General features: G+C 49.6%; 9 protein-coding genes across 9 annotated transcripts; 4 read left to right on the forward strand and 5 right to left on the reverse strand.

Moving 5' to 3' along the window:
* Positions 1–487: 487 nt before the first annotated feature.
* On the reverse strand, positions 488–7,442 carry VTP21DRAFT_5878 (uncharacterized protein; the record flags this gene model as incomplete). The annotated part of the gene is made up of 11 exons (XM_069396446.1): positions 488–786; positions 861–1,095; positions 1,165–1,619; positions 1,679–1,839; positions 1,908–2,655; positions 2,715–6,429; positions 6,500–6,655; positions 6,727–6,789; positions 6,863–6,911; positions 6,971–7,188; positions 7,263–7,442. The coding sequence occupies 11 exons, from the start codon at positions 7,440–7,442 to the stop codon at positions 488–490; spliced, it is 6,279 nt and encodes a 2,092-aa protein (XP_069247533.1).
* Positions 7,443–7,662: 220 nt separating this feature from the next.
* VTP21DRAFT_5879 (uncharacterized protein) lies at positions 7,663–9,082 on the forward strand (the record flags this gene model as incomplete). Its single annotated transcript, XM_069396447.1, has 3 exons — positions 7,663–7,809; positions 7,874–8,576; positions 8,658–9,082. 3 exons carry the CDS (start codon positions 7,663–7,665, stop codon positions 9,080–9,082), a joined length of 1,275 nt encoding a protein of 424 aa, XP_069247534.1.
* Positions 9,083–9,540: 458 nt separating this feature from the next.
* Positions 9,541–12,219, reverse strand: VTP21DRAFT_5880 (uncharacterized protein; the record flags this gene model as incomplete). Its single annotated transcript, XM_069396449.1, has 5 exons — positions 9,541–9,748; positions 9,824–10,958; positions 11,065–11,149; positions 11,214–11,675; positions 11,746–12,219. The coding sequence occupies 5 exons, from the start codon at positions 12,217–12,219 to the stop codon at positions 9,541–9,543; spliced, it is 2,364 nt and encodes a 787-aa protein (XP_069247535.1).
* A 333-nt stretch (positions 12,220–12,552) lies between these two features.
* On the reverse strand, positions 12,553–12,971 carry VTP21DRAFT_5881 (uncharacterized protein; the record flags this gene model as incomplete). The annotated part of the gene is made up of 2 exons (XM_069396450.1): positions 12,553–12,769; positions 12,835–12,971. The coding sequence occupies 2 exons, from the start codon at positions 12,969–12,971 to the stop codon at positions 12,553–12,555; spliced, it is 354 nt and encodes a 117-aa protein (XP_069247536.1).
* A 98-nt stretch (positions 12,972–13,069) lies between these two features.
* On the forward strand, positions 13,070–13,618 carry VTP21DRAFT_5882 (uncharacterized protein; the record flags this gene model as incomplete). Its single annotated transcript, XM_069396451.1, has 2 exons — positions 13,070–13,412; positions 13,464–13,618. 2 exons carry the CDS (start codon positions 13,070–13,072, stop codon positions 13,616–13,618), a joined length of 498 nt encoding a protein of 165 aa, XP_069247537.1.
* Positions 13,619–13,680: 62 nt separating this feature from the next.
* On the reverse strand, positions 13,681–13,949 carry VTP21DRAFT_5883 (uncharacterized protein; the record flags this gene model as incomplete). The annotated part of the gene is made up of 2 exons (XM_069396452.1): positions 13,681–13,856; positions 13,913–13,949. 2 exons carry the CDS (start codon positions 13,947–13,949, stop codon positions 13,681–13,683), a joined length of 213 nt encoding a protein of 70 aa, XP_069247538.1.
* A 1,319-nt stretch (positions 13,950–15,268) lies between these two features.
* Positions 15,269–15,952, forward strand: VTP21DRAFT_5884 (uncharacterized protein; the record flags this gene model as incomplete). Its single annotated transcript, XM_069396453.1, has 2 exons — positions 15,269–15,558; positions 15,619–15,952. 2 exons carry the CDS (start codon positions 15,269–15,271, stop codon positions 15,950–15,952), a joined length of 624 nt encoding a protein of 207 aa, XP_069247539.1.
* Positions 15,953–16,333: 381 nt separating this feature from the next.
* VTP21DRAFT_5885 (uncharacterized protein) lies at positions 16,334–22,543 on the reverse strand (the record flags this gene model as incomplete). The annotated part of the gene is made up of 2 exons (XM_069396454.1): positions 16,334–20,068; positions 20,129–22,543. 2 exons carry the CDS (start codon positions 22,541–22,543, stop codon positions 16,334–16,336), a joined length of 6,150 nt encoding a protein of 2,049 aa, XP_069247540.1.
* A 670-nt stretch (positions 22,544–23,213) lies between these two features.
* Positions 23,214–27,603, forward strand: VTP21DRAFT_5886 (uncharacterized protein; the record flags this gene model as incomplete). The annotated part of the gene is made up of 5 exons (XM_069396455.1): positions 23,214–23,615; positions 23,677–23,718; positions 23,773–23,853; positions 23,917–27,237; positions 27,301–27,603. The coding sequence occupies 5 exons, from the start codon at positions 23,214–23,216 to the stop codon at positions 27,601–27,603; spliced, it is 4,149 nt and encodes a 1,382-aa protein (XP_069247541.1).
* Positions 27,604–27,871: the final 268 nt, after the last annotated feature.

Genomic DNA, 27,871 nt, shown 5'->3' on the forward strand with positions numbered 1-27,871 from the left:
GAAACGCGTAAGAATGACACAGTTTGATGAATTCAAAATTCGTGATTTTATAGAGTAATGGGTCGAAGAATTAATAATGGGGCCAGATCCAACATTTAATCCCAATAATGAGAAAATGCCTTGAACGGTGATCACGGCATTAAAATAAAAACAAATTGGAAACAATTGGTAAAATAAAATTGAAGGTGCCTACCGTCGATCTCTGATGAATTAGAAAGGGGAAAGAGAGAGAGAAAAAATGCGCGATGAGGGATAAAAAGGAGGAGTGAATTATGTTCTAAAATGGCTGAACAAACAAAAATTTGTCTGGAAATATCCTAAAAGTATCCAGATTATGCCGCACTGGCAATAACTCTTTCGATGAAATTGCACCAAGACGCCTTTATTATATCTAGTATTAGGGGATATTCCTACTCTTTTTGGCTCCAAAAAAATATACAGTTCGTGAAAAATCTACAGAAATCTAATGCGGAATTATCAGATCAAACTAGGCGAAGTTAGCAAAATTGCTCTTTAATTCAATTGTCGGGGCGCGTGTTTCAAGGGCTCCTTGCGCGCGACGGCTTTCCTGCTGTTGTGTGAGTATTCGCTGCCTCACAGCGGACTCGAGGCGCGTCCGCGAGTCAGTAGGAAGCTGAGAGACAGCTGCCTTGAAAGCAACGGGCAACTCGGAGACAAGATTTAGGATATCCTCGATCACAATGTTGTGCAGGGCCGTGGGGGCAGTCTCAGGCTCACTGAGGAGATGCGAAAGAACTTGGAGTATAAGGCAAAGAACATCCGATTCTGCTCAAGAGAAGAGCATAATTAATACATAGAATGGCAAAAATCTCGACACTGATGGTAGGAAACGCCCTTACGCTTTTCTATTTCCACGATGCTTGAGAGTGAGAGGATTGTCTTTATGCTCTTTTCGGCAATTTGCGAATTAAATAGCGCACTCTCTTTATCCTTAAAAGAGAGCAGCAATACAATTAAATTAGGGAGAACAGCCCGTGTCAACCTCCGGCCCAAGGTAACGGAAGCCAACGAAGAGGATTTTCTCGCAGGTAACTGGAAAAGATTTTGCACGCATTGGATCGCAGCAAGAGCAATCTGGACGTGAGGGAAAGAGTGGGAGAAGAATGAGCTATTAATCAAAAAAGTAAAAATATAGCAACTTACCTCTGGATTTTGGCTCTGGAGAGCAGCATGAATAAACTCTACATACTGCTGCTGGCATGAATTGTCGTGCAGCATACATCTTGGAACGCTTGTGAACAGTAATGTCGACGAAAGCATTGCGGTTTTCACCAAATCACTTTTGTGTTCTTGAATAGCTGTCCTATCTAAAATTGCCCCAATGAATGCCCCCAATACCTTTGTCACAGCATCTTCGGTCTCCTCTGAGATCTGTGCATCTAGATGTTCGAACAAGGTTTTCAAAGAGATAAGCATATGCGACGTCACGTTAGCTTGATAATCTGAGTCTTGTAGAATGGCCGTGCAGATATATAGAGTAACAGCAAGGATATCGGGCTTGAGCAAACTTGGGGCAGCCTGGGCTATTTTCAGGAGCGCGTCAGTGCTCTCGACGAGAAGAACTGACCTGTCCTCAAGAGGCGACTGTTTAGCTACCACTGCAAATTAAGCTTAACGTTAGCACTCTCCACAACTCAACAAAAATAAAAAGACACACCTCTCCGAGAGCCTAGCGCAGGCATGCACTGACATATTATATTGATAAGAAGCCGCATCAGATGCTCCAGCATAGAGCGTTCGCCAGAGGACGCTTCAAGATCTTCGTTGGCAGCTTCAGTGGGATCGCCCGCAGGCGTTGTGTCCACCTCGGCTAAACTGCTAGCGTCACGAGATAGAGTCGGTTAAAAATGCTCAGCCCTCCAGCTTGGTATGTATACAATATCTACCTGCTTAGGAAATCGCTGGCCAGGAGATCCGCATCATACTCGAGAATCACCCGCTCCACCAATTTCACAATCAAAATTTGTGCCTGTGGTCCCTGTGTCTTCACCAGCCGATCCAACACGTTACAGGTTTCCAAGAACACCTGGGGCTTTGAAAACAGCGCTCCGGCGAATCGTTGGCTCAATAGCGTTTTTAGTGCATCAAGTCCGGTGATAATCAAATTGGGATCGGCGGGGGATGTTTCGGCCGTCGTGGTCGTACCCTCCGACCCTACACTCAGGGTCTCTATACAGAGTCCAAACAAAATGACTATGGTGTTTTGCCCTTCTTTTGAGGCCGTTCCTTCGTCGAGCTGGAGCAACGCAGATATGGAGGGGTCATTTACTTCGAGTAAACGTGTCACAGCGCTAAGCATGTTTGCCCACGAGGTACGGTAAAAAGGGAGCACCACCTTTTGAGACATTCTAGAGTATATCGAGTCAAATGCGTCATTCGAATTTGCATTGGTTCGAGTCTCCACGATTCCCTCGAGACCAGGGATTTCCCCCATTTCAAGCCGCACAAGTACGCAACGCTTCAATTCCAAAACCCAGAGCGAACATAGGGTGGAGAGGTGGGGAGCAACCACGTCCACCAAGTAAGTTTGCTTGCTACTTGCGACGTAGAGTTCGGCCCATGCCCTGAGCATCGCAAGTCTCGTCATGACAGATGCGTGCAAGCTGAGCTGATCCTGTGAACGGGCGCCACCATCTGCAGATACATTTCTTATTAAATGGATACGAAAACAGTAGCTGTTGCCAACACTTTACCTCGGCACTTCTCAAGGGCCGTCACCAACAGTTTGAGCACCCGCCCTAGCCGATCCAACTCTTGCACAATTCCACTGGCCACGTAAACGGCGCATACTTCCACTGCGGCCGCAAGCACATCCGGGGGCGATTCGGGCTCAAATGCTGGTGTCAGCGCGGCCGCGATTTGTGCTTGATATTGTTCGAGCAATAAGGCGCCCTCCAAATCCGGATCCTCGGCGGGGGAAAACACTTCAATTAGATCGCGCAAAAGACTGATTCCCTCAAGACGCATCTCCCGTTGAGAGCTGGTTGCGGCGGCAAAAGCCATCTTAATTAGGTCACTGATGTGGAGGACAAGACTCTCGGCGTTAGACTCTGCCCTTGCCGATTCGAGATCAATATGCCGTTTATCACCACTGGATGCGATGATACGCACGACTTGATGAACACACTGCAGGGCAAATAGCTGGGTTCGCCAGCGCGGTGAGATCTTGACTATTTGCTCGCCGGTACCACTTTTAGCAGGAGTCCCGGCAGAAGCACCAACTTGCCGTATTCCACTCGCCTCATCATCATCCTCATCATTCATCTGGTTTCCGTCATCCTTCTCGATGCCATTTTCGTCCCGTCCTTGCTCTTCGCGCACAGCCCCAGAGGGTGCAACCGAGGCCGTTCGATCGTCTGCCCCGTGAGACATCATACTCTTGCACAGCCCAATCCAAACAGATGGAGTCGTCAACGCTGTCTGTTTCAACCATCCGCGGATCACGTTCTTCACATCGTCTAAATAGGGATCCGTATCCAACATCGTGAAGAGCTGGGCGTCCAAGCCGGGGCGTGCGACCGCAAACACCGCGTGCACATCCCGTTGGACCAGCTGATACAGACATGTTACAGCGGCAGCTCGAAGGGGCCGGTGAGGGCTCGAGAGCCGTTTCTGGAGATAGCGGACAATGTACTGCATGTCCAAGTGACGAGGAATAAACATGATTAGATGCTGGATACAGTATACACCCTCGACCTGCACGCGAGTGTCCGGGTCATGTAGCAGCTCCTCCACCAGAGTAAGACACAATTCGCGCAACCGGGATGACATTTGGAGCTCTGGCCCTGCGGTGTTGATCAACGCGTAGAGAATCCGTCCAAGCTCCTGGTACACGGAAAAGCCGACATTCAGGCCAGCATTGCTTGTGCTCACCGTCGCCCCACACTCATGGGTTTCCTTCATGAACAGTTTAGCCACCAGGCCGAGCGTCGAATTAACGAAACTTGAAAACATAAGCCCTGCAGCCTCGATCAAGGTGGCAAGCCCATCCAGCGCCCAGATGTGCACAACCGGGTGTGGATCACTGCTCAGAGATAGCAGTATACTAACAATTGTCTTCAGGTGAGCGCTTGCTGCCATGCTTCCCACGTGGTTGTAAATACTTCCAAGGGAGAGAGCGCTACCCGCACGTGCGTCTGGCTCGCGGTTGTTTACCACCTGATCAACTAAGATCTGAATTTCGTTTGTGACGAGGCGGTAGCTGGCTACACTCGTCAACATCCCCATGGCCTCACTTGCTACGTTGCGGACGTATGGGTCCGGGCTCACAATGGCCTCCTGGATTATGCTCTGCATCAATGACTGTACACGGGCTGATTCGACTGCCGGCTGGACCTCTCCGCGTCTTGCTCCAACACGGACCCGCTTCATAGCACCCAACAACGCTAATGATACGTTTACTTGCACGGCAACCTTTCGCCCTGGTGCGCGATCCAGCTTGGGACTCTTCCACATCGTAAGGAGATGTTCAAGCATGCTCTCCTGTGACTGCGATGGCTGGATGGGGAGTAGCATCGCAAATATCTCGATTGCAACATCAATCAACGCGGTAGCCGGAGGTGGGGACTGCATACTATCCAGACGAAGTGGTGTGGCCTCGCTAAACGGGGTCGTACACACCGGGAGGAAGTCGTATTCTAAGGCCTCCAGGATGGGCTGCTCAAATTGAGTTTCCACTCTCCGGAGCGCATCTTGACACATCCAGTCCTTTGCACGTACATTCTCATCCCCGCCCCGAGCCATCTCCCGCCCTCCTACATCGATGTGAAAGCCACGAACCTTACTCGACACTCCGTAGCCATATCCATCGCTTGCAATCCAAATAGGGGTATATGTGCCGGGAACCGCTTGGGTGAGAGAATGAGAGAAGGCCGAGCCAGGGGGTCGCTCTGGCTCCGCAAACATCATCATGGAACTCCGAAGCAAACCCGCATGAAGCGATTCGAATGCGTGTGCCGGACGCAACAACAATAAACAGCGAAACACCCGTGCTCGTATGATATACTCTAGCTCTGGCAACGTGAGGGTAAACATCTGTGGAGTCGGAGGAGTGGCCACTGCAGTGGTCGCAAAAGATGTGGGCAAAACCGCTAGCAAACCCAACACGTTGTTCAGTAGCGCAACAATCCGCTTGGCAGTATCGCGGGTAACCAGGTCACTGCAGTGCTCCAACAGACTTAAGATGGCCCCAACTGTACACGAGCGCTGGTGCACTATATGTATCCACTCTTGCTCTGTGCGAGTTTGGACTGCTTCTTTCGAGGGCGGTTTCGGAAGCGCAGCCTTCCAATACAGAAGTAACTGAGGGAGATGGATGCGCGCAAAATTTGGGCCAAGTGAAAGCAAAGCAGTCATTAGCGTCCAAGCCACCTGTGATTGTACCGAATTGATGTGGGAATCTGCCGTAGTCGTCTTCAACAGCGTCGAAGCAAACCCAAACACCCGCCCGCCTAAATCAAATGACACCTCGAGAGGGCGGAATGGAATCACGCACACCAATGAGGCAAGGCTGTGTGCGTATCCAATGCATCGTCTGAAAAGCTCAGGGGTGGCTGCTGGATTGGTCAGATTCCCAATGTCCTTTTGTAGCATGGCCAAAAGCCGCGATATCAGGGTCGACAGCTGAGTAGGTATGGCTAAACACAAATTGCGAAAGCTCATTGCCGCGGCCACTTGAACCGAGTAATTTGGATGTGAGGCAACGGTAAGAAGTGGCTCGACGATCACGTCTGATAGTGTGGAAGCAGCCTCCCCAAGCTCGAAGAGGAGGGCCGCAATCTCATTAAGTGCGGCAACAAGGGCCCATTTTGTTGGGGCTGTTTCGGTAGGCATCAAGGCCGGCCACCGTTTAACGCAGTTCATGACTAGAACTCTTACTGCAGCAATCTGACCCTGCTCGCTCAACAGCCTGCCCAGGACCTCGCGCAGCAAGAAAGCCCCATGTGCACGCGCCGACAGGGCCTCATATCGTGTTTGGGTGTTACGCGGATGCGATACGATCTCCTGCATGATATGGGCAACCAGGGTCGCATAATTGGTTTCTACTACATGTGTGCCTAGTCTCATAAAGAGCAGCGCATACGCCTCTATAACTGCAGTACGAATTTCACGCACACTTGCCTTGTTGTTGTAGTGCGATGATAAGTGTCCCAGCATTTCTTGAACAGAGAGCTTGACGGTGCGGCCATTTGAAGCTTTCTCGTCCGGGGGTTGGGGTGGCGAATCTGCGCCGCGTTTACTGTCAATTGGCGACTCGGTGGCTATCAAAAGTGCTGCAATGGTGCTGGCTACCGTCCGACGTACATCGAAATTGGAATTTTCACATGCTCGACACAATAAGGAGAGGAGTTCTTCAAGCTCTTTTGTAGTTACAGACTGAGAGGTGAAATTGATCAGCGTTTGAAGACACTAAAAGTGAAAAAAAAAATGGTGAGTAGGAATAACCGAATGTAATGTGAAGTCAACCGGGGCTATTTACCTCCGCTGAGGCCACGCGGATGATGAGTGCTTTATCGGTTAAATTGGCTTTTATCACTTTTATAACATCCTTCAAGATAGCATCATTAGCGGCCTTCCCGGCTCCTCGAAGGACCATTGCGAGCGAGTTGAAAGTCTCGACTCGAAAGATAAGGGGCTAGGGATTGAAAAGAAAGTTCGATATATGAGGACTTTTAGACAGGAAAAAAAAAAAGCAGATAAACTCACAACCGAAGCAGTCCTCAAAATACGCAAAAAAGTTGCAGCCGATTCGCCAAACAAAGAAAGGAACTAAGATGAGAAGAGCCCTCCACAGTTACAAAAAACAGATAAAATGCCGATTTAGAAGAAGTATACGATTTACTTTTGAACCATGATCTTCTGTCAGTACCCCAATGCAGTGTACCGCCGCCCTATATAGTAAACACGTCAGAAAGTGTCCCGTGTATGAGAGCTGGTTTCCAATACCTACAATTTAATTTCCTTATCGCCTATCCCTTTTCCTGCGTTTACGATACCTTGAAACGCCGTGATGGTGTCAAACAATGACCTGCTATCGCCTCGGGTATAAAGAAGTGAATAACATCGTGCGATAATGCGCCGAATCGGCCTCTGCGGCTTTGCTGTGGAGAGAGAAATTAGGCGGATAAATTGTTTTTCAAGGGTCCCTTGGTTGTTCTTAAGAACATCCTAAGAAATGTCCAGAATGAAAGGTAAGTTAGATGATACGATTTTGAGATGCTTCCATCAAGAGAATGAGCTACTTGTGCAATGTTCCGTAGCTCACGCTCCAGGTTCGAGAGCCATTGTAAAAGGAAAAGCTCTTGCTTTTCCTGCGTGTCGATCGCATTGAATTTCTGGTCATCAAAGACAAACGCCTCTGGAATGGATCCACTGGATGTCTGCTCTAGCGAAGTAGAGACGCGATTGCTTGCTGCTGGCATAGCTCGCTTTTACTTCCTATGACATCAGAGAAAACCCCACTAATTAGAATGCTTCGTGTTCTCTCACTGTGAGCTGGAGTAGTTACCTCCTTTTCGGGGGCGCAGCATAGTCAAGGAAATTAAACCGCGTTTTTCCTGATTCTTTAATTTTTTTATTTTTGCCTCCCCCGTCTTTTCTAGCCTTCTACACGCCATTTCAGGACAAACGTGCTCTTTAATAATGTCGCTTCCCTCGAGTCCTATCTTTCGCTTATCCTGCCCCGTGCAAAACTATGACTGGGGAAAATTGGGTACCGAGAGCAAGGTTGCTCAGCTAGCCTCGTCGGACCCGGAATTTAAGATCGATGAGGCAAAGCCTTACGCTGAGGTAAGCTGTTGTTGGCTCTTGTGCTTCCTAGATAAGATGGCATTGACTTGTGTTTGGTCTTCAGCTCTGGATGGGAACGCATCCCAATGGTCCCGCCCATCTCTATGGCAATGGCTCCGTTACCCTCAAAGACATTCTTGCCTCCACGCCAGAGCTAATGACCGAGTCTATCCTCAAATCATATAATGGTGATCTCCCCTTCCTCTTCAAGATCCTCTCGGTACGCAAGGCGCTCTCTATTCAGGCGCACCCGGATAAAAACCTCGGCGCTCAATTATTTCAACAATTTCCGCAAGTTTACAAAGACCCTAACCATAAACCCGAGCAGGCCATTGCACTAACCCCATTCGAAGCCCTTTGCGGGTTTAGGCCACTCGAAGAAATCGTGGCTCACTTGGACGAGTTTGAGGAATTCAGAGAGTTAGTGGGCGAGAGTGTGGTGGAAGAATTTCGCGTGGCTGTGAAAAAAAATGCCGGGTCGACCTCGGACGAGGCGGTGAGAGAAAACAAGAAGGTATTGAAACACTTGTTCACCGCGCTGATGACGAGTGAAGCTCCGCGGGTAAAAACACAGCTGGAGAAACTGGTGGCACGGCTTGATCCGAATGCACCAGCGGGAAGTATGCACGAGTTGTTAGCACGACTGCATGGACAATTTCCCGGTGATGTGGGCGTGTTTTGTGCACTTCTTATGAACTACATCTGCCTACAACCCGGACAGTCCATCTATTTGGGGGCCAATGAGCCCCACGCGTATTTATCTGGAGGTAACTATAGCCTACTGCTCCTCCATCCATTGCCCCTCTCTTTCCCCTTTGATCTCTAACTTAACCCGTTTACCCGCATAGACTGCGTTGAGTGCATGGCTGCCTCCGACAATGTGGTTCGTGCTGGACTCACCCCCAAATTTAAGGACGTCCAGGTTCTCGTTGGCATGCTTACCTACCACTATGGGTCTGCCGAATCACAGATCATGCCCGGGCGACACTTCCCGGGTACAAAACACACCATCTTGTACGATCCACCCATCGAAGAGTTTTCGATCCTAGTCACCCCTCTGCAAGAGGACCAGGGGGTGGAGCATTTCGAGGCGATTCATGGCCCAAGCATCCTGGTGTGTACGGAAGGGGCTGCACTTCTGGAGGGCGCGGGCCAATCAATTGCGATTGAGACAGGCCAAGTCTACTTCGTGGGCGCTGGTGTCCCAATCAGCGTGACGGCACGGTCAGGAGGAGCCATCTTATTCCGGGCCTTCGCGACTGCCAATGAATAAGCGGTCGCCCGTGCTTTGCTCAAGCTTTCTTCTGTAGTATACCTTAATTCCCTCTCCCCTCCCCCCTCTTTTTTTTTTACTTTTTTTTTACTTAAGAGGGAGAGCCGAGCTTGCGAGGAGGTGTTTGACAGCCTGCTGAGAAGATTTCTACCCTCACGTACTTGTATACTTTCATTTCTTTGGTTTTTGTTTAAGAAAAAGAAAAAGAATCGCATAGAAAAGCCATTTTCCTGATATTCCTAGACGAGCAGAGTGATGTAGGGAATATTATCATATGTATTCAATAAAAAAGGAAATTCCGAGTTGATAGAAAGAAGAAAGTAAATGGAAGAAAAAAAGATAGGGATAAGGGTATGCAAATCGGATGGGCATTAGTATCATATGTACAGAAAAAAAAAAAGAAATAAATAAATGAATAAATAAATTCAAAAAAAAAAATAGGCGTGTGATTAGTGGCATTATATCAATCCAGATTGTTTTAGCAAGGCTTTCACATCAGCCTCTTCCTTTCCCCGAAACCGTTTCCATACTTCTTTTGAGGGGGTGGCGCCCCCCAGCGCCAGAATCGTGTCACGGTATCGCCTGCCCATCTCTCGCTGGCGATCGAGGGAAAGTCCCTCTAGCATAGCATAGGCATCGGCGGAGTACACTTCGGACCACTTGTAACTAGTGTAGGATGAGGAGGTGTGAATATGCGGGATACTAGATACATTCTCGTGCCTCTGGAAAGACAAGACTCACCTGTAGTACCCGGCTGCATAGTCTCCCGAAAAGATGTGGGTGAATCGGCAAAGGAATCGGTCGTCTGGCTCGCGCGGGTAGAGCCCCACTTTCTCCCAGAGCCCCAAGTCTACCTCGAATGCCGTCCTCTCCTCCTCTTTCCGTGGCGGCTTAAATTCGCTATGTAAGAAAAGATCCACTTGTGCATGGTGCAGTTGCCGCATCATCCCTATTCCTGCCAAGAATCGCCGCCGCTCCTGCAGCCCGTGCACCATCTCGGGTGGCATTGCGTTTCCCGTCTCGTGGTGCACGGCAAAGCGGGCGAGCCACTGCGGGTCGTAGCAAAAATTCTCCATGAACTGCGACGCCACCTCCACAAAGTCCCAATCGACCATCTTGATGCCGGACGCCTGTGGGTGGTCGACGCGCGTGAGGATGTGCTGGAGGCAATGGCCGAACTCGTGGAACAGAGCCTCGACGTCACTGAATTTCATGAGGGTCGGGTGGGCATGACTGGCAGGCGGCGTCTGGTTGCTCACCAGATGGGCAATCGGGAGGCGAATCGCCCCCCCATTCTCCTGCTCCTCGGCTCGCTGCTCCTTTTTGAGGCGCCCTGGTCCCTTCGGCTTCAGCCGCCGCCGCGTGGTGCGCATATCCATCCAGGCCCCGCTCTTTTTTTCCTCAGGGCGCGAGTACAAGTCGGCAAAGAAGTACGCAAGGGTCTCGTTGCTCTCAGCGTCGCTCACACAATAGACCGTCACGTCGGGATGCCATACGGACACGACCTCCCCCTGCTCCAAGGTGCCCGGGAGGACCTCCCTCACCTTTACCCCAAACAGCTCTTCCGCCAGCTCAAACATCCCGGCGAGTACGCGAGGAAAGCTTAAATACTTCTGAAGGTCTTCATCGCTGAGTCGGAAGCAATGCCGGCGGTATGCCTCGGAGACATACTTGATGTCCCACGGCTGGAGCGGAAGCGAGATGCTAAGCTGCGATTCCGCAAACTGAGAGAGCAGCTCAAGCTCGCGCTGTGCGTGGTCTTTGGCCGCGGTGGTCAGATCATCGATAAGTTTTTGAGCATTTTGGGGGCGCTCGGCCATTTTATTCGACATGGAAAATTCGGCGTAATTTCGAAATCCAAGGAGCTCTGCTTGTTCTAAAACGAGGCGACAAAGATGGGGAGGGGGGGGGAGGGGAAGAAGCGCGGTAGAAAAGAAGAATAAGCTATCCTCCAAAGAAGCCCGAGGAGAAGTAGAACCCACCTTGGCGCAGCTGCAGTATTTCATTAATGATGGGGATGTTGTTGAATTTGCCTTCGGATGCAATAGTAACGGATGCGCGGTGTATCTAAGCAAGAAAGAAAAGCGTGTGAGTTGCTTAGGTGGGGCGCTTTGAGAGGGGCAGCACCGACCTTTTCCCGCAATGCGCGGTTCTCACAAAACATCATGAACGGCGAATGCACGGGATAGTCTAGAGAAATCGCCCAGGGTCCTTTCTCGGAGTCGCCCTCTCCGTACCCGAGCTTTTGAGCGTTTCTCAGCATCGTTTCCATCAAGCCGTCGGAGCACCCGCTCAGCTCTTCCTTATTCCACACCAACTCGACAAAGGCGTGCATTGCATCCTGCACGTTGTTCGAGAACCGGGTGCCGAGATCCGCGAGCCGCTTGATGATGGCGTTGAAGCGGAGCTTTTCGGGGGAGTTTTCCGGCAGACCGACGCCGCTGCGTTCCATCTCCGTCAATGTCCGGGTGACGATATGCCGTTGCTCGGGAGAGAGGGAATGCCATTGCTCGGTATTGGATTGAAGCAGTTTGAGGGCGTGGTACCGGGGGACGGACTGGTACATCCGAAGCCAGAGGAGCACGAACTTTGGCTATCCAGGGCCGACAGGGTGAGGGGCTGCGTCAACAAGCAGGCCGGAGAACGGGGAGAGGGGGACTTACCTGGATGAGCTCCATTGCCTTGCGTATCTCGTCTGAGTCCTTGACCATGTTCAGGTGGGCGATGATACGGTACACCCGCTCCAGCATATCGTCGATATCCTCGGCTATATAAGCAAATCCAGGATGAGTTATTAGTCCAGCGATAGGCCTCTCCGCAGAGATGACAAGCACAACAGGCGGTCGATATCTACTTAGCTCCAGCGTTCCCTCCCATCGCGGCCGGTACTTTTCATCGCATTCATCAAGCACCTTTGCGCACAGTGTCGCCAGTTTTTCGAAGGATTCCGCGAATCGAGCCGGCTGCAGACGCGAGAAATCAGGGAAGAGGGCCCACCCGAGCAGGGGATCGGCCTGGTCATCTTGCGAGAGGAGGGCGGCCTGCTCGGGCTTGGGGGAGAAGGCGGGCGGATGCGGCTCGCATTGGCCGGTGTCTATCTGACTGGATTGCCGTGGAAGGATAGTGAGAACGGACATGGGGGGGGAGTGGAATGGCACGAGCCGACTTTTGGAATGTTTGCAATATTCTTTCAGTTTCTTCACTTTCTTGCAGAGTTCGCAGGGGAACCACACAGTAAGTCTTTATTAAATCCTTTGCTAATGCGGATGCAGCCAAGCCGGGAGAGGGGCGGGGGGGGAGGGGGAGGAGGGCCGGAGAGCACGCGCTGAAGTTGGCACTGAGCAATGGAGGAGGATGAGAAAAAATAAAATTAAAATAGAATTATTAATGAAACATGATCTCAGGCTCCAATAGGCGGCGGACATAAGCTACGGCCAGGAGATCGAGCAGGCTGCATCGCTCTCACCAGATTACGCGGCAAGTGACTCTGTGGCCCCCTGCCCTGTGCCATCGAGCCCGGTGATTTGGCCCGCCCGCCCCCAACCCGCGCGGCAGTCGGCCGGGGGGAGAGGCCGCTGAGGTTCCGCAAGCGCAACGACTTTTTCATGAAACCTAACCGTAACCCTCGCCATGTGCCGCGAGAGCGCTCGATCTCCACTCGAGCTCACATGGTTTGCTTCCTTGTGCCTGCAGAATAGCGCGACTACTCAAAGCGGGCCTGGGCATTCGAGCCTGCCCTCACGGCGCAATACGATTCCACAAGCACCGGAGTCGAGTGATCGCAAACCTTATTTCCCCACAGCCCGGCCGAGGGGGTGGCGGGCGGGGAGGGCTCTGTTTTCTGCCCAGCCTGCAGCCGGCGTCCCGCAGCGGCCGCCCGGCGCGTCATGGGATGACTCTACGCCCATGCTGCGTCGCCCCCACGCCATTGCTCGAGCCTGAGCCTGAGCCTCTCCTCCTCCTCCTCCTCCTCCTCCCCTGACATTCATGCGAGCCCTCCATGCCTGTACAAATCTGGCCGGTTTCACCAATGGAAACTCTAATGTGCACGGCAATCCAACTCCGAACTGCAGTGTGAAGCGGAAAAACAAGCTCCTTGTTTCCCTGGCCGCCCTCGTCGAACGGCTCGATTCGATCCCTCTGCAGGCGATGACCTCATCCTCCCTCATCGTCCTGCTCCCGGTGACAGCTTCCCGCCTCGAGTGGCCCTCCGATGTCTCCGGAAGCCCCTCACGTGCCCTCGCTCATGCCAATGACGTCTGCTCCATTCCAGCGCAATGCTCGCATCCGGCACACCTTCAACCTACCGCGCCAGCTCTGGCCTTGGGCGGTACGCGCCCTAGCTAAATGGCAGCGACGCCAGCTATTTTTTTTCCCATAGCATTACTAGTGGTCATGAGCACCCTCAGCTGCAACCTTGCCGCTTGCATTGTTTATCCTCCTCCTATGCATAACGCGACTCACCACATTTGCACAGCATCGCCTGCAGCTGATCGCCCCCAGCTCCCCATCTTGTTAAGCTGGCTGGAGCGCTGAGAGTGAAGTCAGCCTGTTAGAATGCAGGTCAAAACGGGTCCCAATGGCTCTGAGAAGGGGGGCTACGTCATGGGCATCCCTCCGACGCCAATGAGGGCGCATGATGGCTGGCCATTATAGATCACCGCCACACTCTCCCCCTCCCAAAATTGTAGCAATGCCACCTGCCTATTTGCCAAACTACGACCTAATCGACTGGAGAATCCCGCTTGGGAGATTGGGGGTGCAATGGCGAGGTCTGGGATATCAGAGGCAGTTCACGTGAGGACTCAGCACTCGCCATATGGCACTTGCTGAGGGTTGGCGCATATGCCTCACGTATCCCATGCATCTTAGCTCCAAGAAAAAAGCTTTTTCTTGGGCTTTGCACTCCTTTCAGGAGTAATCCGAAGAGCGGGCTAGCTCGCTGCCCATGTATAGGAGCACAGTGGTGAGCGATGCCGTGCTAGAGAGATCCTATTATGTCTTAGGACCGTAAGCAACCCTTCATATGTCATAGAAATGAGTCATCTATTTGCATTGACAGCCGATATGAGGCAAGAGGGAAATAAACTGATTTGCAGGTGGGAGAATTAAGGGTTCAGCAACTCTGAGCATTTTCATCCAGAAAAAACAGAATTAGGTCACGTAGGCGAGACTGCGTCTCCATTATGCAGGATGGAAACGACATGGAATCTTAAGGAATTGGGCACTGCATCCAACCCTTTCCCATAATACAAGTCCTAGCATCCTCTACTATAGAACACTAGGTGCGCTCCTCCATCATTGTGCGTCACCCCCCTTTTGCAGGGACCTCTCGTCCAAAACGGTACATTTATTTTGCAAAGCGGCACCAGAAATTGAAACGGCCAAGCCTTAGGACCTCATTGAGCTGCAGCTGAAGAGCGTCGCCACAACTGTGCTACTTTATTCCTTAAAATGCTGGCAGACATGGACATCGTATAGAGGTTGCTTACAAAGAGAGTTGCTGTGCAACTCTAACCCACGTGAAACAAGGCTTTTAGAGGCAGAATATTAGCTTAACCTCAACCATCGTGTACGCATCCTATAGTTTATTTCGGCTTTAGTCCCCCCTCGCGTGTTCAAAGCAACTCCGAGGCTCTCAGCGGGGAGCTAGGCCATGGTCCTTGTGTCTATTCGGCTTATTGTGGCCATTGTTTTTGTGTTTGATCTTGCCGATTTGCTTGATTTAACGAGAAATATACTTAAACCTACTGTAAATCGCGTTTCATTCGCAGTGCCCAAATGCATCCGAGGAAACCAATGGGCCATCGATCGAGTACTTTCGGGAAGCAGGCGCAGATGGTATATGATAGTCATATAAATAATCCCTTTTCGCGATCGACTGTTCATGATTTCATAGGAACCCTCTACCGCCTACCATCCCCAAGGTTGAACAGGGCTTTTTATCCATGCGCAAGCTCTTGTTGCCTATGGGTCCCCCTTCCTTTCTATTGCAATTTTCTCGTGCGGCTTCGGGGGACAAATTAAAGTTAATTTCAGAGTAGTCTGAAAACTCCTTGTAGATACATTCAGGTTACTAAGGGGCGATGAGGAATTTAGTCTTGGACTCTTGTCACTATATTGTTATTCGAACTTAATCTAGTATATTAATAACCCCCCCCCCCACTCTTCTAAAATCAATTTGTAATGTCTACGATAGCTCAAATTGGCGCTTGGGTCTTCGCTGGAGCAATCCTTCTCTCTCTTCTTGCCATCCCGTATGACTTTTTCATCTTTCATCCCCTGCTTGCATGCCTCGCGCTGGTCTGCTTGACCGAGGGAATCACAAACCTGCAGCCTGCACACACGCAGCAGGAGAAAAAAACGGGCCTCATCTATCATCAATTCTTGAACGGTCTGGCCGCTACTGCCATTGCAGCCGGCAACGCGATCATTTTTACAAACAAGGTTTTAAATGGAAAACCGCATTTTCAATCGTAAGTTCAATCTCGTGTCCCTCCTTGCGTCATACTGCATCCACTGACTCTTTGCTCAAGCCTTCATTCGTGGTTTGGGGTTGCGACCCTCTCCTACATCGTCTGCCAGTCTCTTGTGGGTGTAAGTATGGTCTATTTCCCAAACGTCTTCGGCGGAGTTCAGAAGGCGAGGGGCATGTGGAGGTTTCATCGGATGTCCGGGTATGCCATGTTGTTCCTAGCATGGACCACGGCCGTTCTCGGGACGAATACCAGTTGGGCTCGTGCAAACTTGCAGCCTCAGTTCTGGGTGGTGGTCTGGGGAAGTGTCCCCGTGGTCCTCTTCGGAGTGGTGATGGGCGTGCGTTTGAGCAAGTTTGGGATAGAAAAGGTCGCCCAGAAGAAGGAGAATTAATGGGCTCTTCCCATGCGCCCCCCCTGAGGTTAATAAATGTCTCTTATCCATTCCAAGTCACCGTCCACTAGAGAAGATGGGAGTATATATTGACGAGACTGAAAGTAGAACGTAAAATTAGGTGATAAAAAAGTAAAAAAAAAAGCTACGAAATATCCTTATGTATATTTCAACCCACTCGAAAGAAGAAGCAAACGACATAAACTCTTGACACTCGATCATTTTTAAAGGAGGAAATAGGGTTAAATTTGAAGGAAAAGGGGAAAAGGAAGAGGGAGAGAGAGGAAAAATGACGACAACCCATCCATGAAACGACGCTGTTAAATATGGAATGACACTAGAAAATGATATAAGCCCAATCGCCCCGGCTCGAGGGGCCCCTCAGAATTCGAACCTCAGGTTCTCTGCTATCCGCTCCATAAACTCCTGCAGAACCCCGCGCACATCGCCCCTCTCCACTCCCACCATCTTGATCCCCGACCTGAAAAAGGCAGGGATCTCTTGGCGGACCCGCGATGAGGATTGCGGACCCGTCCAAGCGGTGCGCAACAGCTCCTTGAACACCACCACGACCAGAGGCGCCAGGTTGGCAACCTCCCGGGGATGATTCGCTTCTGCCGACAGCACCGCCACAAAACGGTCGAGAATCCGCTTCGATTCCTCCAGAAGCTGCGAGGTGACTTCTTCACGCTCCCGCTCCTCCTCCACCACCGTCTGCTCGAAATCGGCCAATTCGTCTTCCGCCGTGTTGGATGGCGGATGCTCCGCGTGGACCCATCGGTGCAGATCGAACAGCAGCGACAGATAGGTGCTAAGCGCCATGGTCTCCTGCTTCACCAAATTCGGCAGCTGTGGAATATAGCCCTTTCGGAGCAAATACGTTCGTAGCCCCATATTGTCGTTGAATTCGCGTGCAAATTGGAACGAGGTGCGCAGACAATGGACCCATCGGGGTCGTAACTTCCGAGGCATTACGTGCAGCCCAAGCGGCTCAGAAAGCGCTACGCTTTGGGAAGAGGGAGGAGCAGGTGAGGTTGGCGTGGTGGCCTTAGGCGTGGAGCCCGCCTTGGGCTCGGGGAGCTGATCGGCCGGCTTCGGACGCGCCGCCATAGGGTGAAACGAGGTGTCGGACAACATGGCATCGCGCACTGCCGCCAACAGATGCAGGTGCAGAGAGCACTTTGCTAACGTGACCCGAAACTCGGCTTCTCGTGCGCGGATTTTTTCTTCGCTCCTCTCCGGCTCCTCCTCCTTTATCTCCGTCAGCATCAACTCCCTCGGAAGAGTGGCGGCGAAGAGGGCCTCCAAAGCGTAAGTCGTCGATTCCCACCCCTGCTCATTGAGCAGCGACCCGCATTGCTTCAAAAGTTGATGGAAGCCGCCAATCCCCGCCGCACCCAAATCTTCGCGATTCTGTCGCGTCATCTGGACCAGAAGATCTAGCGTTTCGGCGAGAAGTTCCTGCTCACGGGCCAATGTTGTGCGGAACGCGCAGAACACATTGACCCATCCGCGCAGTGCCTGCGCCACCTCTACCGAGCGCTTCTGGCCCATCCTTATCTCCTCAAACACGGGCATGAGGGTATTTCGGTAGAGCTTGTGCCAATAGGTAGGGTCAAATACATGGCCGGCAGCAAACAGCAGCTCGAACAGGGTTTCGAGCGATTGCGCGCGGACTCGGGGACGCTCACCGTCGATGGCGACCCGTGAGAGCGCAGAGACAACGGGGAACCAGCGGAGGAAAAATTGCTCCTCCTCCAGATGCTTCGTCGACTTCGCCTGGGCCTCTTCTGTCTCCTCTACCACTACACGCACAGCAGTGACCTCTTTAGCCCCCTCGGTCTCCTCAGGAGGCACCATCTCTGCCGTCAACCGTTTCGCACAGGCGCCCAGCAGCTTTACGGCATCGAGCACCACGTCCTCCTCCTTCGCATGGAAGACAAATTCCACCAGGCATCCCACGTAGTCCACAAAGGCAGCGCCCAGTAGGCTCATGTATTTTTGATGCACCATCTGCACCGCGCCGAATGCGTACTCCACTAGCGCGTGGTTGGCATCGGACGCAGCATGCCCCAGGACCACGAAAATACTCCGCCAGCCCGATTTGATGTTGCGTGCCCGTGCGGTGATCATCTGCACGAGCGACTGGATCACAAGGTCTCGAATGGCGAAGGATGGGCTTCGTCGTACGATGTGCTCGAAAGGCTTCAAAAACTCATTCTGCGTGTGATACCGTGCCAACTCGTCTCTATCCAGGAACTTCATCGAGAGTTGCCGCAAAGAGTCCACCGCAAAGGTCGCGACGTCGGCGTTGGGGTGACTTCCCACCGTCTCAAAGTGGGGCTGTAGGATCTTCCAAATCGGGATCCACTCAAAACGAATCCGACCCATGTTGTAATACGCAATCTCAACTATGCGACGCAAGCTGAACATGCGTGGGGTGCGTGCGGAGCGCACTTCTTCGGTGGATACATTGCACAACGCGCGGAAGAAGTGCACTATCGCGTCTCCACTCAGAAGCATTGTATTGGCGAAGATCTGATCAATCGCGACGAGCGTCTGCTGCGACTGTACCTCGCGCATAGGGGCGCTTACAGAGCCTCGGCGCTGTTGAGCCCGCGGAAAAGGCTTCTTTTCCTCTTCGTTCTCGATCCGACTCTCGTAATCAACCCCGCGAAGCTCAAGGCCCTCCAAGCGCTGGCGCCCCGCATTGGCGCTGATCAGCTGCAAGGACTCCATCTGAGAAATGGTGCGCAGCACGGTCACCCACGAAGCATCCAAGTACTCGCCAAGCACATTTGGGTTTGCAACGTGCAGCAGGGTGCGAATTGCAGCCACATTCTTGGGGCGCATTTCATCGAGATGATTGAGGCCAGTAAGCTTGGCAAGGCTGGACACGAATGCGTCGCGTTCGGTGGCCATGCGGAAAATGCTGCTGATGCGGATGGCACAAGAAAATCCATCGAGGCATAGGGTGACCGTCTCTGAATTTGCACGCGAGTAGTCTTGGGCCGCGCTTTCTTCAGGCACAGCCTCTTCAAAAACCAAGCTCAGAGTCGCCATGAGCGGCCAGCACGCGACCATGAACATCGGCTTCACGTGCTCGGCATGTGTGGCACTGCGGTAAGCCGTGGTAAGCGAGGAGTCCGATGTGGCCCGCTGTTGGTAGGAAAGCAGGAGTTGCTGGCTCTTCTTTTGCATTTGCAGCGTCTCACGTTGGTATAGTTCCTGCTGCTTGGGTCCTCCAGGGGCAGCCTCTTTATCTTTATGTACCTGTTCCTCCTCCATCACGATCTCATTTGCAACGATCTCATCGAATATCTTTAAGAGAAACTCGTCGGAGAGGTCACTTGAAGCCGCCCCACCTCGGTTGTTGCGGATGAATGCAGCCTTGTCCATTCGGTTTTTCACCTGGGGAGAGTGCTGATCTGTATTGAGGATAATGATGGAGTAGCACAGGAAGAACGCAGTATCGGCACTCGTAAATGCGTCCGGATTGGTCTCGCAGTATCGGTCGGCGAATTTTTCGAGGATGCGGTCGATTTTTTGAGATTCACCGGGTAATCGGAAGGTCTGTAGGAATCTTCGCAGTGCCTCGACTATGCCCAACCCAGTGAAATCCTGTCTATCTACAAATCCATGCATGATCTGGATGTTTGCTGCATCCCCTTCGCCCAGATACTCCCCAATCGCAGCCTTGCTTAGATTTCCTGTCGTTAGCAGGAAGGTTACTTGTGCGTCGGGCGTATCTTCAACGAATCCGTGTTCTATAAGGAATCGCATTCCTTTGGTTGGCTTCGAGTTGAAAAGAAGAATGCCCTTAAGGAGGAGCTGCTTCCGAGACATCATCTGTTCGATTTGGGAGGGGTGGTCTTCCCCATCAGCGCTGCTACCATTCATCGAGTGCACACTGGCAGAGCTCAGGTTTGGGTGGCGTGTAAGATCATTCATAGAGAGTGCTTGTAGCGGGTTTTTAGGCAGGATTACAGGGCGAGACTTGGAAGACTTTTCGCTCTCTTCCAAACTTGTCACTGTCGTTTGGTTTAAATTGGCGTGGGGATCAAGACCTGGGGAAGTTGATTCCTCTTTTTCAGCCGAATCACCCGTAAGCTCGCGCTAATATCGAAGAAAGTTAGTCAACTATAGCATCACTAATATGGGTTGTAGGATATATACATTATGCGAGCCTTTGGCGTGAGGGGTTGCAGTCGATGCATGGGTATTATCATTCTCCCCGCTAGCCATATGCCCGTTTAGCGCAGATCCTGATCCTGAAGAAGTGCTAGGTGACCCTCCAAGCCGCCCCCACTCCACCAAACTCTTCATCACTCCCACCAAGCATCTCAATGCCCGAACCCTCAACCTTTTTTCTTGAATCATTGCCAAATCAGCCCGATTATCCAACAATAGTGCGCTCGCATGTGCACCAATTACACTCCCCATTGTTGATCCTTGAGGTTTCTGTCGGCCTTGCGCCAATTTCGAAAGAAGAGTAACCGTCCTTTCGAAGATGCTCGCAGAGCCTAAGTCGCAATCATAATTTAGGTATATATCCACCAGAGTCCTGGGGTTGGAGCATATCTTCGTGAGGCCTTGAAGAATCATCGACTTTTGCTGGAAACTAGCGTTTGACATATCGAGGAACTGAAGGTAAATCTCATTAAATAGCACTTCAAGTTCCGATTTCAGGGGCGCACGGAAATGCCGCAGTAACATGAGGAAAATGGAGAGTGACAATTCGAAAAGTTGTGGATTAGCGGAGACGCCATTCCGTGACAGGGAAACACATAGGTGCTGGCGGATGATGGAGATGAATGCTGGCTCCAGCGTGTAAAATACAGCATCTGCGTTGTTCAACATTGAAAGAATAAGCTCGAGAGCGAGGGTGCGGGTGCGCAAGCTCAGCTCCTCGACATCGTGTGCACTTTTCGTAGAGGTTGTGATGGATGCATCAGTGCACATTGAGAAGTCACATAGCAGGCGGATTACCGCCAGAGTTTGATTACGAATAATACAATAGCATTGATGGGGGGTAAGCTCGGGACGGCGCTGGGGTTCGGGAGAGATTGTGGGGAGGTCCTCTTCGGGTATGCTTGAAGCTTGTGCGGGTTCGGAGGGAGAAGGAGCTTCGATTGTTATATGTTCTGATTCTTCTTTTGTTTCGCTGGGTACATCAGCTTCATTCGTCGGGTCGTTGGGAGCAAGTTCAGCTGCTGCATTGGTCAATTCCGTCGACTCTGGTGCATCCGAGGGCTGCACTAACCCATTCGTTTGATCAAGACCAGCGCCCTCAGTTTGGCATGAGTCACTATTATCACTAGATGGTTTATCCAAAGCCTTTGTGCTCGCATCTTGAGGACGAATATCTTCAACTGCTCCAGTTTTGTCACCGACGGCCTCTTCATTAGGATGTATCTCGTTTGAAATGAGTTCTTTTTCTGATAGCTTTGTAATGGATTTGTCCTCGCCAATTTCTTTTGGTCCATCCGTGCTGGAGGTCTCCACTGTACTAGGAGCATTTATCATAGCAGCATGCGCGGTCTCCACACGATTGGCGAGCAAATTCACAATCTGTGTCAGCTCTGCTTTGGCAGTGGTTTGATTAACCATGTTCCGGCTATAACAGTGCAGATTCATGCACGTTTGAATAATTTTCAGTAAAGAGAGACTGCTCAAAATGCACGTATCGGACGTAACGATATGAAGTAGTACTTTAAGAATCTGCAGTTGCACCCCATCATCTGTTGAAGGCCCAGTATAACTCGTGCAGATTGTGTGTACAATTTCGTCCACCAGGCATAAGTTCTGAATTGACGGATTAGGCAAGGGCATACCAGGAGCGGAATCCGACAGAGAGAAAGGAGAGGGGGTTTCGACATTTTCAGTGAAAAGATGAGGATCCTTCAAACGAGATAGATCATTATTTTCGCTGATCCCACCCAATAACTGGTTATCGTTCGCAGGTGGGTTGGAAATTTTTTGAGCTCGTTCCTCTGAAAGTATTTCGTCTCCTGGCAGTAGGCCATGAGAAATTATCTTCTGTAACGCATCGAGCGCAACAATGCGAAGTTTTGACGGCATTCCGGGCTGAAAAGCAAGGCGGAAAGGTTCCCAGTATGCATCGGCACGTACCCGGGGTAGATCAGAACCACCTCCTAACAGACTTGTTGAAGTAGAAGTGCGTTGCGCGGATGATACTCGTTGTCCTGCCCAAGAGCCAGTTGAAGGACGTGTTGTGGATATTGGCGACTGTGCCTCAGTGGGTTCGCGCTGAGGGCTTTCAGACTCGATTTCAGGGTTTTTATCAGATGGAGTAGATGAAGGTGAAGCCGCGGGTGCAGCAGAGGATGAATCTGTTTCTTGGATCGAAGATGCAGGCTCTTCCACTAATGTTGCTGCCTTCTCACTAGCTGCTTGCAATCGCATCGTAGCCTCGGCATTCATCAAATCGCGTTCTTCCAACTCACGGGCTGTTAGAATATCATCATTTAAACGCTCCAGTGAACGCTCACATTCCTCACGCAATTCCTTATTTTTTGTCGAGCGGGCCTCAGCATAAAGCCGCTCTAGCGCACCTTTGAGGATACTCATAACTACAATAGAATAAAACCAGTAAGCTAATAATCAAAGAAAGCGAAAACTCCATTTATAATCTAATAATGAGATTGCAGAAATTCATCGGAGAAAAAGAGTTCTGCATAAGGCCGTTGAAAAAAGAAAAAGTTGTGCCTACCTAATCCTCGATGAGCTGATGGATCGCAATAAATCTATATTTTAGTTTCGCTATCGCCGTTAATTTCTATTATTCGTCTTCATACAAAGACTATTATTAAAATCAGTTTCTCGATTTAACTTTCCGCAGGAGATATTTGCTTCTCTTTTATTTTAAACCAAGCCACAATTATATGATAAGTTTTCAAACCCTATGACCGTACATAAATCATGCCAGAGGATATTGCAATAAGGGATGGAAACGAACTAGGCTCATGTCTTGAAAGGATTAGTGTAGCTAACATGTGTATTATGTCTAATTAATATTCGATGATAATAATAGTATCGCGTACTCGTTTGGAAAGCATGTATTAAAATATTTCAAAGTCAGATAAATCAGGAAAAAATGCCTGTGCTCTGGATAGATTGTAGAGTTTCTTTACGCGTCTTCCTCTCCTCACTCTGATTGTACTGATTTTTACGTGTTCGTTTTTGAAACATTTTATGATAAGCATCGATATAATATTTATTGCATTCTACGAGACGTACTATGTCTGATGAATATCTAACCAAAGCGAGTAAAATCCGCAACAAGCTCTCTCCCCTGAGCCACTCCTTCAATAACATTGCGACTTCACAAAAGCACTCCAAGTCTCCATCCAAATCCTTGCGGCGCCCCGTACCACCTGCTGACACCAACCTACTCTCTCCGACTCAGACGAATATGCCTTCGGGGTATTTCGACTCTCAAACATCTCTAGATGATAAGCGAAGGAATTCCAAAAGCACTCCGCTATCACCAGGAGGTTCATCGGTATCATTGGCGCATTCGACCACATCCCCTAATCGTGTCAGTTTTGATTTAACACTATCACATTCTGGAGATCATGATGATGGGACTGTATCGAGCGATTGCACTGAAGAAGATTTTGTTATACCCAGAGATCACAGAGTACGACATATTTTCATAATCACATAAATAACTTATATTGATGCATTTTATTAAACACTAGGTTGCAAAAGAAGGATGGATATGGAAAAAGAGTTCTCTTAAAGTGAGTGCGATTACTTGATGCAGAAACTGGTCTATTTACTAATATTTTCATTAGCAATGGAAACGATATTACGCAGTTGCATGCTTTGGCGACACGTCGAAACCAGGGCGACTATTACTTTATAAAGATGCAGGAGTAAAAACGTTTGATGCTCATATTGACTTCTTGCTGGTCCTCATCATTTTATTTTTATTTTAGAAGCAAGTCCATAGGAAAACAGTGGATATGTCGGATTGTGTTGAGATAGAACCTCGACACCAGGAATACAAACCCGGCATTCGCCATGAGTTTCGAATGCTTGTCCGCAAAGAAGATATATGGCTTGGAACTGAAGACATCAATGATCGTCGTAACTGGATTGACGCGCTCTCTTCCCTAATGCCTCGCATTTCGAGCGCATCTCATCTAGAGCTCCAGACACGAATGGAGATGCTTGAAAACAGCAATCGTTCACTCCAGAGCGCACAGGTGGAACTCGAAGAAGAAAACCAGGCGCTGCGAGAAGAGCTTGTGGGGATACAAGAGGAGTTGGCAGAAAGAGAAGAAGAGGTTAATCAATTAGCTCATGAATTAGAGAATACAAAACTTGAGGTCCGGCAGCGCGAGGAAGAAATATCAACGTTACGTCGAGACTATGAAGACCGTGCGGAGGAAGAAAGGCGTGCACTTCAAGAACAGATCAGTGGCTTAGAAGCACAAGTTGAGAAATGGCAAGCGGCTGCGAGGGAAGCCGATGACCATGGCCGTGAACAAGTATCGCGATTGCAGCGCCAGGTAGAACAAGAGCTTAAGCTTCGTGCTTGGGCAAAGGTGTGCCCACCTTCTGAGGAGGAAAGGAAAGCATCGGAAGATATTCGTCAGAAAATGGAAGCTACGGTGAAGGAAGTGAATGAGATTCTTGCACGACATACACAAGCACTTAGGCATGAGGTTGCTAATAAGGGAAATTGGGGAGTGAAGGAATTCCGCACAATATTTTATGACCTCGTTGTTGCAATTGACCAAAAGATGGCGCAACTAAAGCAACAGATTGCTGATGTCAAAATAAGCCAAGGGACAAATGTGGCTGAGGGACCAAGCAAGGTGCTCGAGGAATTTACCACCTCACTACAAACTGTAGTCGATACAACTAAGAGTCAAGAGGAGATACTATGCAAGTTCGAGACTAGAATTAACGAGCTCTTTGATAAAACTGTGATTCCAGCTCTCACCAGTGTAGAACAATGCCTTAGTACTGGCTCAGAACCAAATCTATTGCCAGAAAAGGGCGATGAATCAGGAGATATAAAGCAGAAAAATAGATCATTTGCTTCACTCATTCACACGCTCAATGAAAGTATGCTCGAATCACGAAATGAGTTTACTGCGCTGCGAGAGGATATGAGGCGGTTGCTTCAAGGGGATAATAAATCAGAAGAGGCGTCGACTTCAAATGACGAAAGTGTGCGGCAAAACGGGGGACTGCTATGCATTGTGCATGAGATTGCTACCAAGCTAGAGGCATCGGCAAGTGAGTGGCGTGCTGTCCGGAGTGACGCCGACGAATCGATTAAAGAGTTAAGATTGCTAAGGGAGGAACTCACCAAGCAATTCAAAGAAGGCCAACAGCAATCTAGCGATGCAATTAAAATGCTTCAAAGTGCTGTCGATGACGTACGTGGACACTTAGAACCCAATGATGCGGAGAATGATGACAACACTACCGAAAAAGTGACTCAGATGGGTGAAGGTGAACCTACAGCAGCTCTCCGTAACACACTTCATGAGAAACTCAACGCACTCGTAGACTGGATGCAGCTCATCAACACAAGCCAGTGTCGCCTTATGTCGCTGTACGATGAGCAATTGCATAATCAAAAGAATGAAGCTGGAAATGATTCAGAAAAAAATATTGCTGATCTTCAGTACCCAGTCAAGGAGCTGGTACAATCGTTGGATATGCGCCTTAACGAGCAAACTGAGGCAATGCGAGAACTCGTCATACACCTTGCTGAATTGGCAGACACACCCCATCCTGCCGTTCTTGAGGGTAAAGAAACACAGGAGTTGCTTAAGCAAGTAAATTCCGAGATCGAGCAACTTTCCATAAAAGTTGCACAATCTGCCAAGGAAGTTGAAGAAAAACTCACTTGTCAGTTTGAGCGGATCATTAATGAATCAAGTGCAGTCTTCAAGGCATCAACTGTGCCGGCCAGTAGCGATTTAGCGGACCCAAGTATGAAAGATCAGCTTGAACGAAAGCTTACTGACGCAGTGATCGGTGTTCGTCGCAAATTAGCAGAGCAATTTGGGCAAGATAAAATCGAAGCAAAATTGGAAAAGTTAATCAACATAGTTTTATCTTTGCAGACTGAGCAGCGCGAGTTTGCGGATCGAGCATTGTCGCCTAAAGCAAATGCCAGCATTCAGGATATGAGGTCAATTGGCAGGGACGGAACAAATGAGAATAATGTATCTGACAAGCTTGAAGAATTATTGCGTCGGATAATAATGCTGGAGAAAAATTTATCGGGACAAGCTAATCGAAACCATGCACGATCTTCTCATCCCGGGGACGCGGATCTGACTGACTATGCATCTCCTATGCAGCCTCCGGAAAAATACTTAAATTCGAATCCCATACTCTCAGAACTTCTAGATATCGTGCAGAATATTCAGCAAGAACAGACGGAGTTACTTTCCCGCCAAACACGTTTCTATGATAGCAGCAGCCAAACATTCAAACAGTTAATACAGGATGGCCTTGATCGAATGGCCGAGCAGCACACAGAGCTTCTTACGCATATCGCTGAATCACTTGAACAGCAGTTCAAAAACTCAAGCGCTTCTTCGCACACGGCGGACAATAATTCGGCATTGAATAGTAAGCAACAACAGCAACAGCATGAGCGTATTATTGCTGAAATGCACCGCTGCGTGGATGCTTTTCGAGAAGATTTCCAACTCTCACGCGCACATGAAGCTCCAAATGCCTTAAAACTCAAGATTCAGCGCCTGAATGCCGAAGTGCGTGATCTCGAGCAAGTGAAGCGTGATTTGGCAAGTCAGCTTGAAGAGCTTAGTACCCAGATTGCTCAAGCGGAATCCGGGCTTAAATCAGTGCAATCGCAATCTACCTACTTTGTAAAACTGCAAGCGGAACTTGGAGCACGGAAGACTGCAATTGAGCATGAGGTCGAGAAGCTCGAAAGTCAAGAGGAGAAGCTACGCCTGCAAAAGAATGAGATGAAAGCTGAAATTGTGAAGCTAGAGAAGCAAGTAATCGAGTTGCAATCCGAAGCTCTGGCAAAGGAACGGGTTCTAGCAGGGTTAAAGGCACAGTTAGAAGCGTATTCGACTATAATTGAAAAACATGGAAACCCTAGTAGAGGATCAAATGAACAGGTGCCTCGATATATAACTGCATCCGAATCTGATGGAAAATATGGAAACGGACTCAGTCGGTCTCCTATCGATACTGGATTACGCCCTTTTAACGACACTTTACATGACCAAAACCCAAGCAATGACCTTCAAAAGGTTCTGCATTTCAATTGATATTTTTTTTTTTTGAACTAATCGCTTATTCAAACTTGTTAATAGGTTGAGCAAAGAGTGCTCCCGAAGCGGAATAATAATATGCCTAGCATGACCGAAAAGTGGAACGGAACTATCTCTTCTACTCATTCTTCGATATCTTCCCGATCAGGCGATGATAGTTTTGGCGGTTACAGCCGCGGTCAACGCAAGTCATCGCTTCAAAACTTATTGATTAACCTAGCTGGCCGCAAGGCAAATTTTGAATCAACGGAGAGCGAGAGCGGAAGAGTACGGCCTGGCAGTGCACTTGGAGTGGGAGGGGGACTAGTAGGTAGAATGCAAAATGGGCGAGATGGGGTCGCATGAAAGCGTGAGCTGGTCGCACTGTACTATGAAGATACTTAAGGTCTGTGACCAAAGAGCTCTATTTTGAAATCTTATTTCTCAAAAGAGATGGATACCAATTCTATTATTTTTTTTATGTTTTGGCGATTTTGTTCCTTTTCCCTTCTTCTACTCTGTTGATATTTCTGATTTAGATCGATTTTTTCCTTTTCATACTTGCTGCTTTGTTTTTTACCCTAAAGCCATATACCTTTCGTAAATTGTTCTCTTTTAAATTAGAGTATAAAAT

The sequence above is a fragment of the Calcarisporiella thermophila genome (genome assembly GCF_041956535.1).
Source record: "Calcarisporiella thermophila strain CBS 279.70 unplaced genomic scaffold VTP21scaffold_24, whole genome shotgun sequence".
Taxonomy (NCBI): domain Eukaryota; kingdom Fungi; phylum Calcarisporiellomycota; class Calcarisporiellomycetes; order Calcarisporiellales; family Calcarisporiellaceae; genus Calcarisporiella; species Calcarisporiella thermophila.